The 13,692-nt window shown below is 33.6% G+C and overlaps 3 protein-coding genes across 3 annotated transcripts; 2 read left to right on the top strand and 1 right to left on the bottom strand.

Moving 5' to 3' along the window:
• Nucleotides 1–3,356: 3,356 nt before the first annotated feature.
• LOC105804561 (germin-like protein subfamily 1 member 7) lies at nt 3,357–4,405 on the bottom strand. Its single transcript, XM_012637232.2, has 2 exons — nt 4,210–4,405; nt 3,357–4,076 (listed from the first exon to the last, which is right to left on the bottom strand). Exons 1-2 carry the CDS (start codon nt 4,331–4,333, stop codon nt 3,523–3,525), a joined length of 678 nt encoding a protein of 225 aa, XP_012492686.1. The 5' UTR covers nt 4,334–4,405; the 3' UTR covers nt 3,357–3,522.
• Nucleotides 4,406–5,453: 1,048 nt separating this feature from the next.
• LOC105804563 (germin-like protein subfamily 1 member 14) lies at nt 5,454–6,425 on the top strand. The gene is made up of 2 exons (XM_012637233.2): nt 5,454–5,597; nt 5,707–6,425. Exons 1-2 carry the CDS (start codon nt 5,474–5,476, stop codon nt 6,258–6,260), a joined length of 678 nt encoding a protein of 225 aa, XP_012492687.1. The 5' UTR covers nt 5,454–5,473; the 3' UTR covers nt 6,261–6,425.
• A 2,906-nt stretch (nt 6,426–9,331) lies between these two features.
• On the top strand, nt 9,332–10,562 carry LOC128034935 (germin-like protein subfamily 1 member 14). The gene is made up of 2 exons (XM_052624401.1): nt 9,332–9,572; nt 9,749–10,562. Exons 1-2 carry the CDS (start codon nt 9,443–9,445, stop codon nt 10,300–10,302), a joined length of 684 nt encoding a protein of 227 aa, XP_052480361.1. The 5' UTR covers nt 9,332–9,442; the 3' UTR covers nt 10,303–10,562.
• Nucleotides 10,563–13,692: the final 3,130 nt, after the last annotated feature.

Here is a 13,692-nt window from a genome sequence, read left to right as displayed (position 1 = left end):
TTCATCAAAATTTGAATTTCTAGAATGTTATTTTGGTATTCCGTTCCTTGTTTTCTCTTCAACAAGCCATTTGGGATCATTGAAAAACTTTTACAAGCCAAGGATTTCGATCATGGAAGAAGGTCAATGAAAGATCTAAATGTCCTTTTGTTACTCATGTGGGTAAGGATGCAAATTCTTTACATGAGAATGCTATGAAAAATTGTCTTGATCTTCATAACTCCTTGCAAAATATTGAGAGGATTATTGAGAAACAAAATTCTGAGCGAGTTGCAAGAAATCGGCTACAGCTCAAGGACATTCTTTCTATTTTGGCGAGTAAAATTCAAAATGCACATAATGAAGATGTGGGGGCAATTGTCGTAGAAAATATCCCTCAAAACGCACAAGATATGCGGTCGGTATTCTAAAGGACAGTCTTTCTATTTTGGCGAGTAAAATTCAAGTATTCAATCGGGAAGATATTGGAGATTCAAACTTTTTCAGTTTAAGTCAAGCGCACATTTAACGGTCTCAATTTTAGCAAATTCATATTCTGAAATCCCTATCAGCCCCACAATCATAATCCAACACAACCCCACAACCTGATGTCCCTAGTTTTCCGAAAGTAGAATCATCAACATTAAACTTCAAAGCTCTCTCTATATAGGGATCGCATCAAACATCAAATTTGTTTTTAACCACAAAACAGTCTTGGACAGATAAGCTTGAGTCATCCTAAAAAGTCCACTCATTAACGACAGCCCCTCTTTAACTGCCTTTAGCTAGTAGTAAGCCATCGTTTTAGTTGGAAATGTTGAAACCAGAGAATCTGATTTACTTGGAAACTTATTTTTGTGAAATCAGCCTTTGATTTTTTTCCCTGGTTTTATGTGAAATAATACATTAGTTTCTTAATTTTGTTTCCCACTTCAGCATCTAAATAGTTCCAATTAGAATAAAATAGTTGTTCATTCTTCAAATTCTTCAAGGTATCAATTCCAAAACATATATCATTAATCCAATTTTTTTCCAATGACTAGATATGGCATGACTAAAGGAAAAAAACAATGGAGTTATCGGTCGATATCTCACCCAAACATGAAACGATGTCCTAAGGGAATCATGATGGATTTGAAAGTTTTCATACTCCTATCATAGGTTACAAGGTCAATGGAAACAACTATATTCCACAGTCCCAATCAGTTAAAATGGTCATTTGTGGTCGAGGAAAAATATTTTTTGCTGAATAATATTTCTTGGCATGCTTCTGTGCCCCTTGTTTATTGAATAAAATGTTATTAGCCCTTCAAAGAAAAAAACTAAAGTAAAATTTTGTCAGTAATACCAGATAAGCAATCTGGACTTGCAGGTTGTGATCTAAAATGGTTTGCTCAATAACTTTCAACATATCATTCACTAGATGTATGTTTGTCAAAGCACAAGATCCTAGGACACAGATAAACCACCTTCACGCCTGGATAATTCTAACCATCCCTTCATCCCTCTCGGCAATTCCTCGTGTCTTTAATATGATATTATACATCTTGAATGTGCAGGAAAGTGGTTATATATATAAAAAGAAATAACGTCTTAGAGAGACATAGCAAACCAATTTTTATATTATTCAACTCATTCATGTGTTTTTCTTTATTCTAAGTTGAAATGTCTAACCATTTTATTGTGAAAGCTCTTCTTTATTGCTGATAAATAGAATGGAGATAGGCTAGTCGGAACCATAAAAACTTCAATTCTATTTAAATATCGAAAAAATTAATAGAAAGTATTAGTCAATGTTTAATTTAATAAATATAATTAATTAACCAATTTCAATTTAATAGGAATTTTGATTTTAATGGTAATAAAAGAATATAAAATTTTATTTTAATAAAAATTAAATAATTTAAATTTTATCATAAGCTAACTTTTTTAAGTCATAAGAAACCAACTCATTCTATCAATTTAAATACGAAATAATGAATAAACTAGTCCATATTTAATTTAATAAAATAATCAATTAAAGAATTTTATCTTAATAAGGATATTAATGTTAATAATAATATATTTTATTTTAATTAAAACAGATTGAACAAGTAAATTTTTTAAAAAATTAAGAATAAAAATTCATACACTATCTCTAATACGTACATTTATGCATAATTTGAGGGAGAGAAAAAAAAGCCAGAGAAATTGCAAAGGGTTTATATAATTTTGAAGGGTGTATAGATGATTATTGAATTTTGTTTGTAAACCGTAGTTGTAGTTGAGAAACTAATGAAATAATATTATGTTAGATCCCAATCAATTTTCAAAGGAGAAAAAAAACAACAAAAATTAATACAATAATCAATCGTAGTGATTGTTAGTACAAATCTCTGGTGAAGAAAATCTCGAACACACGAACGGAACTCGAACAGAAAAAGAAGAAATAGGACAAGGCTCCAAAGTGTGTATCAAGTCACTATCTTTAAGGTTATATTCGCCCCCACCTATCTTCGGTGTGCAAATGAGTTCCAAGCAAATTAACCTCGAGGATACAATGAAGCCAATGACTATTTGCATTTTGCACTGACGAGAATAGTCCACTACACACTGAGCAATATTTAACAAGAAACTCAATTTCTACAAAGGAATTTTGCAGTTTTACTTTATAAAATAATCTAATAATATTAGAAAATGAAGGAAGAAAAGAAAGAATATTAAAATTTGTTGGTGTGATTTTCAAATGAAATCTCATTCCTATTTATAGGAATTTTCATGTCTCTTTATAGAGGCATCTTTCAATAGGTGTCTTTCCGAACAATAACGTCTTTAAAATAAACATATAATTATTTATTTAATATTATAATTATTCAAATAATATTATTGAAATAGTTATAATTCTTTTTAGAAAATCAAATAATATAACTTTTGATTGATTACACCCATTCATTTATAGTTATTGGAACACTATAAATATTTGAAAATGTTGCAGTGATTCATTCATTTCCCTAAACAAAGGTCTGAAATCTAAACTTAGAACTAAAAATAAATTGTAATTGCAAGACTCCATATCGTAAGATGAAAATAATATTACGAGAGGTTACAATAAGTATTGGAACACTTATAGTTATTGGAACACTATAAATATTTGAAAACGTTCCAGTAATTCATTCATTTCCCAAAACAATGGTCCGAAATCCAAACTTCAAACTAAAAATAAATTGTAATTGCAAGACTCCATATCGTATGACGCAAATAATATTACGAGAGGTTACAATTAATATTGGAACACTTATAGTTATTGGAACACTATAAATATTTAAAAATGTTCCAGTAATTCATTTATTTCCCTAAACGAAGGTCCGAAATCCAAACTTCAAATTAAAAATAAATTGTACTCCATACCGTATGACTAAAATAATATTACTGACAGGTTACAAAGGTACATGAGAAACCTCTTTATTTTTTTTTATTTTTCTTTCAACTAAATTCAACGTGAAATACAAGTTAAATATCATCCAAACAATTAGCTACTAAGGTTCGTGGGTTTAGAAGTATCCCCTAGTTGTTGTCCCACCAGAACCGGGACTGAAGTTGTTTAACGATATTTTGATCCAGCTGGAAGGCCTTGGCAAGAACATCAGGATTGATGGCCGGGTCAGAGCCAAACACTGCATTTGCAATGGTGATCACCCCTGGGTTTTGGCTACTAAGAGCAGCAAAGGCAACCGCATTCGTACTCCCTATGTTGAACTGGAAGTGAATCATACCTTCGGGGAAAACGAATACATCTCCGGGGTATAGGACTTTGGTGAAGAGACAGTTATCCGTGTTCGATGTGACAAAGCCGACGGAAAGTGTGCCCTCCACAACGACTAGAATTTCAGTGGCACGAGGGTGAGTGTGAGGAGGGTTTAGGCCACCGTAAGGTGCATAGTCAATTCGAACAAGAGATATGCCAAGAGTGTTAAGTCCAGGTATTTGTTGAACATTGGCTGGAGTGACCATTGATCCTACTTGGTTTGATGTATTTCCAGGAATGTTGAGGCCAGGCAGGAAGAAGTCTTCTGCGGTTGCAAGCTTGGGGTCCTTGCAGAACTTGCCATTAACGAAAACTGCATAAATGGAAACAAAAGAGTTTACTACTTGGACACTTGTCCAATACTTGTACTTGCTATATTTCTCCACTTTTAAGAGTCGAAACGAATATATTGCAAAGATGAAATTTCAAAGAATTAAAGAACACACCACCGTCTTTAGTATCATTAATTGCTACACAGAAATCCTGAAGAGGGCTGGGATCTGAAGCTGAGACAAGTTTGGAAGCCAAAGCCAAGAGGACAAATGCTACAAGGAATTGAACACCTTTCATTGTTGTAAGCAACAGTCCTGAACCTGATCAAATTGAGCTTCTAAGATTTGTTGCTTTATGAGGGGTGAGAAATCTGGTTTCAAAGCATGTCCATTTATAGATAGTAGTCACTGAGCAGGTCCATCGTCATTTTATTTCTTTAACAATTCCGTTTTAAAAAGGAAAATAAAAAAAGAGGTTTGCCAAGTCTGAAGTGATTACTGGTTCTTAAAGAAATCTGAAGGAATCATTCTTCAACTACTCTACACCTCATCCTCATCGAACTGGTCGTTTTACATACCCAATATCGTCTTAACTACGCTACTGACTTTGAATGTATATATATATACACAATTGATAAGCCTCTAGCAGTATTTCAAAGTTGCAGTGCTCCTATATATCCATAGAATGGTGAAAACTATATGCAGATTACATTTAATGCAACCGGGCTTTTATGAAGATGTCCATGCACGTGTATATTCAGAGAGATATAAAACCACAAGTATTGAATCATTCCGAGGCGCTTTTCTTGCAAATACTTCTTACTTAATCAAGCTATTTTATTTGAATTAATTAATAGATGTTGAAGCTGGTTAATAGGCCGGCCTGGAAAAACAGTTTCTCTAATTTTTTTTAAAAAATAAAATAGAATTGAGATCACTAATTGCAAAAGGAGATGATAATGAGGGAAAAAGATCATGTCAAAGGTTTCAATAGTTAATCTCCCTCAACCCACAATGGCAGTCTCTTTCACACTTTAACCATGCCCAGCTGCTGGCACTTTATGTTTAAACACTGCCAAATGGCAAAATGTTTCCAACTAGGATTATTGTTAACATTATTTTCATTGTATCTTGCATGAACAGGGTTGCCTGCCCGCAGCCTTAGCAACCTTGGGTATCTCCTAAGGTCAACGTTCGAATGGATCAAGTTGTATTAAGTACTACAAAAGACATAATTTAATTACAGGTTTGACTACTTCCATGACAAATATACTGATGTAAGCATTGGAAGTGGGAAGAGACAAGGGTAGTAGTTGAAGAACAATTCATCAGAAATGGAAAAACATAGACTAGCTCAAAGAATGTAATGTATAAATAGTCATGTTCTGCAGCAGAGTTCCTCATCCTCTCCAAAGCAATCAAAATTCCATTTATCACAATGAAAACTGCCCATTTCATCCTAGTATTTTGTCTCTTGGCTCTGGCTTCCCCATTTGCCTATGCATCTGATCCCAGTCCTCTCCAAGATTTCTGCGTAGCCATCAATGACCCCAAGGATGCTGGTAAGTTTTGTTTTTATCTCTTCTTCTTAAACTTGACCTTCAAATAAAACATTCTACAATCTCTTCATGGCATGGTACATGAAAATAACATTCTTCTTCTCATCTCCAGTGTTTGTTAATGGGAAGTTCTGCAAGGACCCAAAGTTTGCTAAAGCACAAGACTTTTACTATTCAGGGCTCAACATCCCCAGAAACACATCAAATCCAGTGGGATCGACTGTTACTCCAGTTAATGTTGCTCAAATACCAGGGCTTAACACTCTTGGCATCTCATTGGTTCGAATTGATTACGCACCAAATGGTGGCCTAAACCCCCCTCATACTCACCCTCGTGCCACCGAAATCCTAGTCGTTGTGGAGGGCACACTCTACGTTGGCTTCGTGACATCCAACACCGATAATCGTCTCATTACCAAGGTCTTATACCCTGGAGATGTATTTGTTTTCCCAATTGGTCTCATTCACTTTCAATTCAATGTGGGGAAAACCAATGCCGTTGCCTTCGCTGCTTTGAGTAGCCAGAATCCTGGGGTTATTACCGTAGCCAATGCAGTGTTTGGATCAAATCCACCCATCAATCCCGATGTTCTCGTCAAGGCTTTCCAATTGGACAAGAATGTGGTGAAAAATCTTCAGTCAAAATTCTGGTGGGCTAACAATTAGGGCGCCCAAATATAATTCAATATGAATCTTTGCAATAATCTTTGACTTGTTTCCTTTTCTACACTAATATATATATATATTTTTTGGAAAGAATAAATATAAAAAGTATTTGCTTATGTTGCTGTAAGCTTCTTTGTTAAGTAATGAAATTTATTGTTTTAGTTATTGCTATTTTTACTTATTTTTTTGGTTTGATTTAATAATTTGTTTTCATTTTTCATTTTTTTTATGGTAGTACTGTAGATTCAATGCATTTTAAATATAAAAAATTAAAAATTTAATGTTATCTAAATTGGACTGGACCAACTGGTCGGAGTGGGAACCGGTTGGGTATTAGGCCGACAAGACGTAAAAAATTAGTTGACTTAAACTTGGTATGGACTGCTTGAACTGAGCTAAAAAATCGTTGGAACCGATTTCTAGTTGGTCTAACCAATTGATTTCCAGAACAACCAATTCGACTGGTTCAAAGCAAATAAATTATTGAAAAATAAAAACAAATTATAAAAAACGATTTTTTAGCCCGGTTAAACCAGTCCATACTAGCTCGCAGGTCAACTAGTTTTTTACCTCTCATCGGATCGATACCCTAGCTAGTTCTTGACCCAATCGATCCGGTCCAGTTTAAATAACATTAAATTTTAGAATTTCTTATCTTTTTAAAATAGTTTTTAAAACATCTTTTTTATCTTTTATTTTTAAATAGTTTTATTTTTTAAAATTTTTTTAAAACTTATATATACTTTTTATTTTTTATTTTTTTATGTTTTAAAATAGTTTCCATAATGATTTGACTTGTTCTTTTCTTGTGTTTTAAGCTATATTTATTATGTACACGTATGCCACTTAAGAGGCAAAATTGTTGAGCACTTTAGCGACAACCATTCCTTAGCTGATTCAACTATAGGAACATAAGCAAGTACGAGCATTAATTGGTGCAAGCAGTTTCTATTTGGAATGCAAGGTTAGGTCAATCCTGCATGAAGTTCGACTATAGCAACATAAGCAAGTAATGTTTTCTTTTCCTTTAAATATACAAATTTTTCGTTGAAAGATAATTTTCTTAATCATCATATACTACTCCACAAATCAAACAATGTAGTTCGACACACCTTAAAAAAGTAACATTAGATTGCATAAACCAGATTATAATAGATTACACGAACAATAAAAGAAACACTCCATCACTACTAGAAACTAGAAAACATGACACCCCTAAAGCATGTTGCTTTTTCCCAAAGAGTGAGCTATCTCATTAGCCACTCATAACACCATAGAGAAAGCCACTTCTCCAATCTTATTCAATGACTAGTTTTATCTTACTTTTTCAGTTTAAGTTAATGGCACATTTAACGCTCACAATTTCAGCATCTTTAAAATCTTGAATTCCTATTAGCCCCACAATCATAATGCAACACACCCCCACAACCTGAAGTCCCTAGTTTCCCGAAAGTGGAATCGTCAACATTAAACTTCTAAGCTCCTTTTACATGAGGATCCCACCGAACATTGAAATTGCTTTAACCACACAACAACATTGGACACATAAGATTGAGTCATCCTAGCAAGTCCACTCATTAATGAAAACCCCTTCCTTAACTGCCTTTAGCCAATGGTAAGCCATCGTTCTAGCTAGAAATGTAAAAATCAGAGAATATGAAAAAAATTTATTTTTTTTAAAAAAAATTTATGTACTTTTAAAGGGTAAGAACCGAATTGGCAAAAAAAATTGTAAATGTTGAGGGCTAAAAAAGTTGTTTTACTTTTGACAATGTTAACTTTAACGGCAAAAATTAAACAAAGGGACTAAAATTTTTAAATAAAAAGCACAAAAATTTAAAATATAGGGACTAAATTTTAAATTTTGAAAGAGTCTAAGAACCTTTGACATATTTAAATTTAAATATTAGAAAGGGAATGACAAACGGATATAAAATACTAATGTAATTAGATAAAATTGTAAAGGATGTCCAAACATGCCTAGTCACTTTGATTTAATCCAGAATTGGAATATATCATATACCTAATCACTTGATTTTGACTGGGTAAAGTCTGTATATTCGATTTTGTACAACATTGGATAAGCCTACACCAAATTTACCACATTCTTAATATATCAAACTCTTTGCTATTGCATCATATTGTATTTGTTAGTTCATGGCGTTGCTGACTAGCAATAAACTTATATTAAACAAAGCGGTGTGATCACTCAAACTAATATGATTCAAAGTCTGTGAGGTAACTGAAGCCTTGAAGTTTACTTTTTTGTACTAGGAAAAATTCAAGTCATTAATTAGGCTTAAAAATATTTTATTACAAAGTTGGCAACGAATTGGATCAGTGATTAATTCAAAGCTCATTTTTGGGTAATTGAAGTGATCAACAAACTTGGAAAGTTTCGCTCTTGCATGCATGCTTCATTGAACTTGCAAGAAATTGACAATGTTGTGGATGTGATAAGCACAGATGTCAGTACAAATGAACATGCCAGAATAGACTATGTCAACTAAGATTGTATAACATGTTGATTACAGACACAATCAGAAGCCTTTAATCAAGCTTAAGTTTTTGTCTCCATAGCATTTCCTTGATCATGCTAACTAAAAGATTGACCGAGTTCAGTTTTACATACAAAACTGCCGGCTGCTTGCAGCAACTCCAAATCTAAATTAAATTATTCCCACTATCTGAATAAAAAATTACATATATATAGATTTCTTTGCATAAGGCCAGATGGAATTATTTTTGAGTTCACATTTGATGCAATATATATATTTGAAAGAAGTATTTTACAAGAAAACTTTCTTGTGACTAGCAAATTATAAGATAATTGTATTTTCAGCACCTACTTTTCCCCATCAACTTTAGTCTGAGAAGGAAAAGTCAAAGCCTGGATAAGAAAATGTTTAGAACTGCGAGTGAATTAAGACCAATTCCACGACATATATTGCAATGATGTACGAGGAGAACAGAACTAGAAAGTGTAGTGGTTGAAGAATGATTCACCTCCTAATAAGAAATGACTAATTGTGAAGGCAAACGCCTAGTCTTCACGTACTTGATGAAAGGCAAATCAGGACGAGTTCTTTTGTTTCAATGCCTATATATAGACCTGTTTGCCATGCAGGATTTCCCACCCCTCTCCCAAGTAGTAGCATACATTTCGTACTTACACATCAATTATGATGAAACGACTTCAACTTTTCGTTGCAGCTTTTGCCATCTTGGCCTCCAGTTCCTTATTAGCCTCAGCTTCTGATCCCAGCCCCCTGCAAGATTTCTGTGTAGCCATCAATGACACCAAGAATGGTGGTACGCTATTGTTATATTATGTTTTGTTTCTCAGTACTCTTTTGTTGACTAGTATCTTTAAGTCCATAATTATGCAAGACGCTAGAGCCTTTTATCCGAAGTAACAATTTCTTCATAAGAATTCATATATTTGCATGGATTCACGATATTGACTAACCTTAGTTTATTTCATGCAGTGTTTGTAAATGGAAAGTTCTGCAAGGACCCAAAGCTTGCCAATGCAGAAGACTTCTTCTACTCAGGGCTTAATATCCCTAGAAACACCTCAAATCCGGTTGGATCAACTGTGACTCCTGTCAATGTGGCACAAATACCGGGACTTAACACTCTCGGCATATCTCTAGTTCGAATTGACTATGCTCCATATGGTGGCCTAAACCCTCCTCACACGCACCCTCGTGCAACGGAGATCCTTGTGGTTTTGGAAGGCACACTTTATGTCGGTTTCGTTACATCCAACACAGATAACCGCCTAATCACCAAAGTCCTAAACCCTGGTGATGTGTTTGTTTTCCCTGTCGGTCTCATCCACTTCCAATTCAATATCGGGAATACCAAAGCAGTTGCATTTGCTGGTCTCAGCAGCCAAAATCCCGGAGTTATCACGATTGCAAATGCAGTATTTGGCTCTAACCCTCCCATTAATCCTGATGTTCTCACTAAGGCCTTCCAGTTGGACAAGAATATTGTTACCTATCTCCAATCCAAATTTTGGTGGGACAACAATTAGTTCATTTAAATATATGGGAATAAAATTTCTTCAATCATAAGTTGTGATTGTTTTGTTCTAAATAATGTGAGTTTTTATTAATAATGTGCCTAAGCTGATGCTTATGGCATGGTTTCTAGTTTGCTAGTGTACTTGCAATGTTAAGAGCTAGTGACTTATGTTTCCATGTTAAGTTTTTTCTGTCTTACATTTTGTATCAAGATTTACTTTCGATAGTTGCTATTTTTTTCGATAAGGATTATTTTAAATTGGTGTTACAACCTCCCACTTAACATATCACGTGGTGTTTTCGGTGTCAATACTTTCTTGTAAGCTATCATATTAGGTCATTTTGTAAGTTATATTTCTAAAAAAATTATGTATACTTTATTGCTAGAATTATGACTCATCATAGGATATTTATAATTAATTTAATCATTTTCTACTAATTTTTATTTATTAAAAATTATACATTTTATAATTAACCAATTTTACTCATTATTATTTATAATTATTAATTTTTATTGGTTAATAAATCGTGGGTGAATCTTATATATCATATACATCAATTAAATTATACTAACAAATGGTTGGAAAAAGCAGCCCTGGACTTTCTTCCTAAGAATTTGGATTGAGTTTAAATCCTAGGACCATTATTGTTTGGAAAGTTTACCTGAATACTAGCCCCAACCCAAGCAAAATTAGGCTCAAACCTTAAAATCAATTAAATTATTATATTTGTATGTCAAAAGTTTTAGAGTAAATTATATTGTTAGTCACTCTAAATTGGGCTTGTCTCTAATTTGGTCACCCCAATTTTATTTTTTTAATTTGGTCACCCAAAAAAAATTATCAAATTGGTCACTCCACTAATAAATGGTAACAGAAGACTAATGGTGCATTTATACTAAAAATTTTGGAGTCAACAAAATAAGAACTACCCCTATTTAGAGTGATTAATAGGTAGTTTACTCAAATTTCGGCGTGACTAAGGTGGAAATTCACCACTAATAAAGGATGTCCAAACATGCTTAGTCACTTTGATTTAATCCAGAATTGGAATATATCATGTCGAAACTATTTTTTTGAAAATGGGGTCGACTTTAATTTTGAAAACGAAAACGAATATGGGAGTTGCCACCGATCTTTTTTAATGAGGTGTGATCGGGTCACCTCGAAAAATAGTTATTTTTATAAACGATTTGATTTATTAAAACAACAATTTTGGTACACGAAATTCAGAAAGATGGGTTAGGAAGTTGGTTACGTACGAGGAAGGATTAGCACACTCATAACGCCCAAAAATTGGTACCTAGTTGATTAATTAGTGTCTTAATGTCGAAAAATTTGCAAAAATTTTAAAATATGATCCTTTTATTCAAAAAGACACTTGTATAAATCAAATTACATGCTAAGACCCCCTTATTTTGGAGAGATAAAATGTCACACCCAATAAGTTAGGATATGATGTTTCTCATCCTAAAAAATGAGCTTGTCCTTTGATTTTTAAAACTCATACAGTGAAGTTTAAAAAGGATATTCAATTGTTTAAGTCAAAGAAAAATCGAAGCCCAGTAAGTTAGGGCACAATTTCTCAAAATTCCAAACATAGAATATTGCCTTTAAAAAAAATCCTCGTCTCGAGAATGAAATTTTCCAACAACCCAACTTACTCGAATAGCTGAATTCAGTTAGGACACAATGTATCGGATCCCCGAGAATGAAATTTTTATTTATATGTTTTTATTAAAAAAGGATACTCGATTACCTGAATACTAGCCCCACCCCAAGCAAAATTAGACTCAAACCTTAAAATCAATTAAATTATTATATTTGTATGTCTCGTTATTGTATGTCAAAAATTTTAGAGTAAATTATATCGTTAGTGACTCTAAATTGGGCTTGTCTCTAATTTGGTCACCCCAATTTTATTTTTTTAATTTGGTCACCCAAAAATTTTTTATCAAATTTGTCACTCCACTAATAAATGGTAACAGAAGAATAATGGTGCATTTATACTAAAAATTTTGGAGTCAACAAAATAGGAACTACCCCTATTTAGAGTGATTAATAGGTAGTTTACTCAAATTTTGGCATGACTAACGTGGAAAGTCACCATTAAAATTTTGTTACCATTTAACGGTGGTGTTGAGGCAAATATTTGATATCGTAGCAATTTGCCAATGGAAATGCCCACTTCCATCACCACTGCATAAAAGAAAGCAACTTGTCATATTTGAAAGTTGTCAGTTTATTGAAACAAATTTGCAGGTTATGTTATATTGTGGGATTATTCAAGTCCATTAATGAATATCAATTCACTTGGAGAAACATATCTTAAGGACCGGATTGGATCGAGTGTACCAAATTCCTTGAATTAAGGATGTTAGATTGAGACAAAACTTGAAAACTTATCTTCCAACAACCCAACTTACTTTGGTCCTTATTATAATATTCTATTTAGCTATTTTAGTTGTTGTCTAGAAGGATTGTTGAAAAAATAACAAGAATTGTGAGAATTTTCTCTATGCTTCATTCCTCCTTAAATTAAGAACATATATACACGGTAAAATACAAAGATAGAAACCAAAATATTATCTCCTAAACTTTAGCATCTAATCTCCTAATTAAACCAAAATATTATCTCCTAAACTTTAGCATCTAATCTCCTAATTAAAAGAAAATAGATATACACAAAAACTACCATACATATTTACAGAATTAATTCCAATACCCCCCTCAAGTTGGAGCATGAAGATCACGGATGCCCAACTTGCAAAGGAGAGAACGAAAAGATGTCTGACCAAGAGCCTTGGTAAATATATCCGCAAGTTGTGACATTGTTGGAACATAGGCAGGTTTCACATTGCCTTGGAGAATTTCATCCCGAACAAAATGACAATCCACCTCGATATGTTTGGTACGCTCATGGAAGACCGGATTGTAAGATATATGAAGAGCAGCTTGACTATCACAAGCAAGCGTTATTGAGTGCGGATGAGAGACTCCAAGACTACCTAATAATCCTTTTAACCACTTGAGCTCACATGTGGTCACAGCCATGGATTGATATTCGGCTTCTGCGGAGGATCGAGACACCGTGTGTTGTTTCTTTGTCTTCCAAGATACCGGAGAAGTACCCAAGAAAATCAACCATCCTGTGAATGACCATCTTGTCAACGGACAACCGGCCCAATCCGCATCGCACCAACCGTACAACCACAGATCACTTTTGCTACTCAAAAACACTCCTTGACCTGAAGTTCCTTTCAAGAAACGAACAACTCGAAGCGCTGCATTCCAATGATCAATGCGTGGTTGTAGCATGAATTGAGATAAAATATGAACATTGTATGCAAGCTCCGGTCTTGTGAAGCATAAATAAATAAGTCGTCCAACCAAACGACGATA

Source organism: Gossypium raimondii, chromosome 11 (genome assembly GCF_025698545.1).
Source record: "Gossypium raimondii isolate GPD5lz chromosome 11, ASM2569854v1, whole genome shotgun sequence".
In the NCBI taxonomy this organism is placed as follows: Eukaryota; Viridiplantae; Streptophyta; class Magnoliopsida; order Malvales; family Malvaceae; genus Gossypium; species Gossypium raimondii.
The sequence above is the reverse complement of the archived record's forward strand: the minus strand, read 5'-3'. Positions and strand labels throughout refer to the sequence as shown.

Bases quoted from the DNA above. Each gene is read 5' to 3' on its own strand.
- LOC105804561 (XM_012637232.2), bottom strand. From the start codon at position 4,333: ATGAAAGGTGTTCAATTCCTTGTAGCATTTGTCCTCTTGGCTTTGGCT. The intron at 4,077-4,209 runs GTGTGTTCTTTA...CCATTTATGCAG, and splicing joins TAATGATACTAAAGACGGTG to TTTTCGTTAATGGCAAGTTC.
- LOC105804563 (XM_012637233.2), top strand. From the start codon at position 5,474: ATGAAAACTGCCCATTTCATCCTAGTATTTTGTCTCTTGGCTCTGGCT. The intron at 5,598-5,706 runs GTAAGTTTTGTT...TCTCATCTCCAG, and splicing joins CAATGACCCCAAGGATGCTG to TGTTTGTTAATGGGAAGTTC.
- LOC128034935 (XM_052624401.1), top strand. From the start codon at position 9,443: ATGATGAAACGACTTCAACTTTTCGTTGCAGCTTTTGCCATCTTGGCC. The intron at 9,573-9,748 runs GTACGCTATTGT...TATTTCATGCAG, and splicing joins CAATGACACCAAGAATGGTG to TGTTTGTAAATGGAAAGTTC.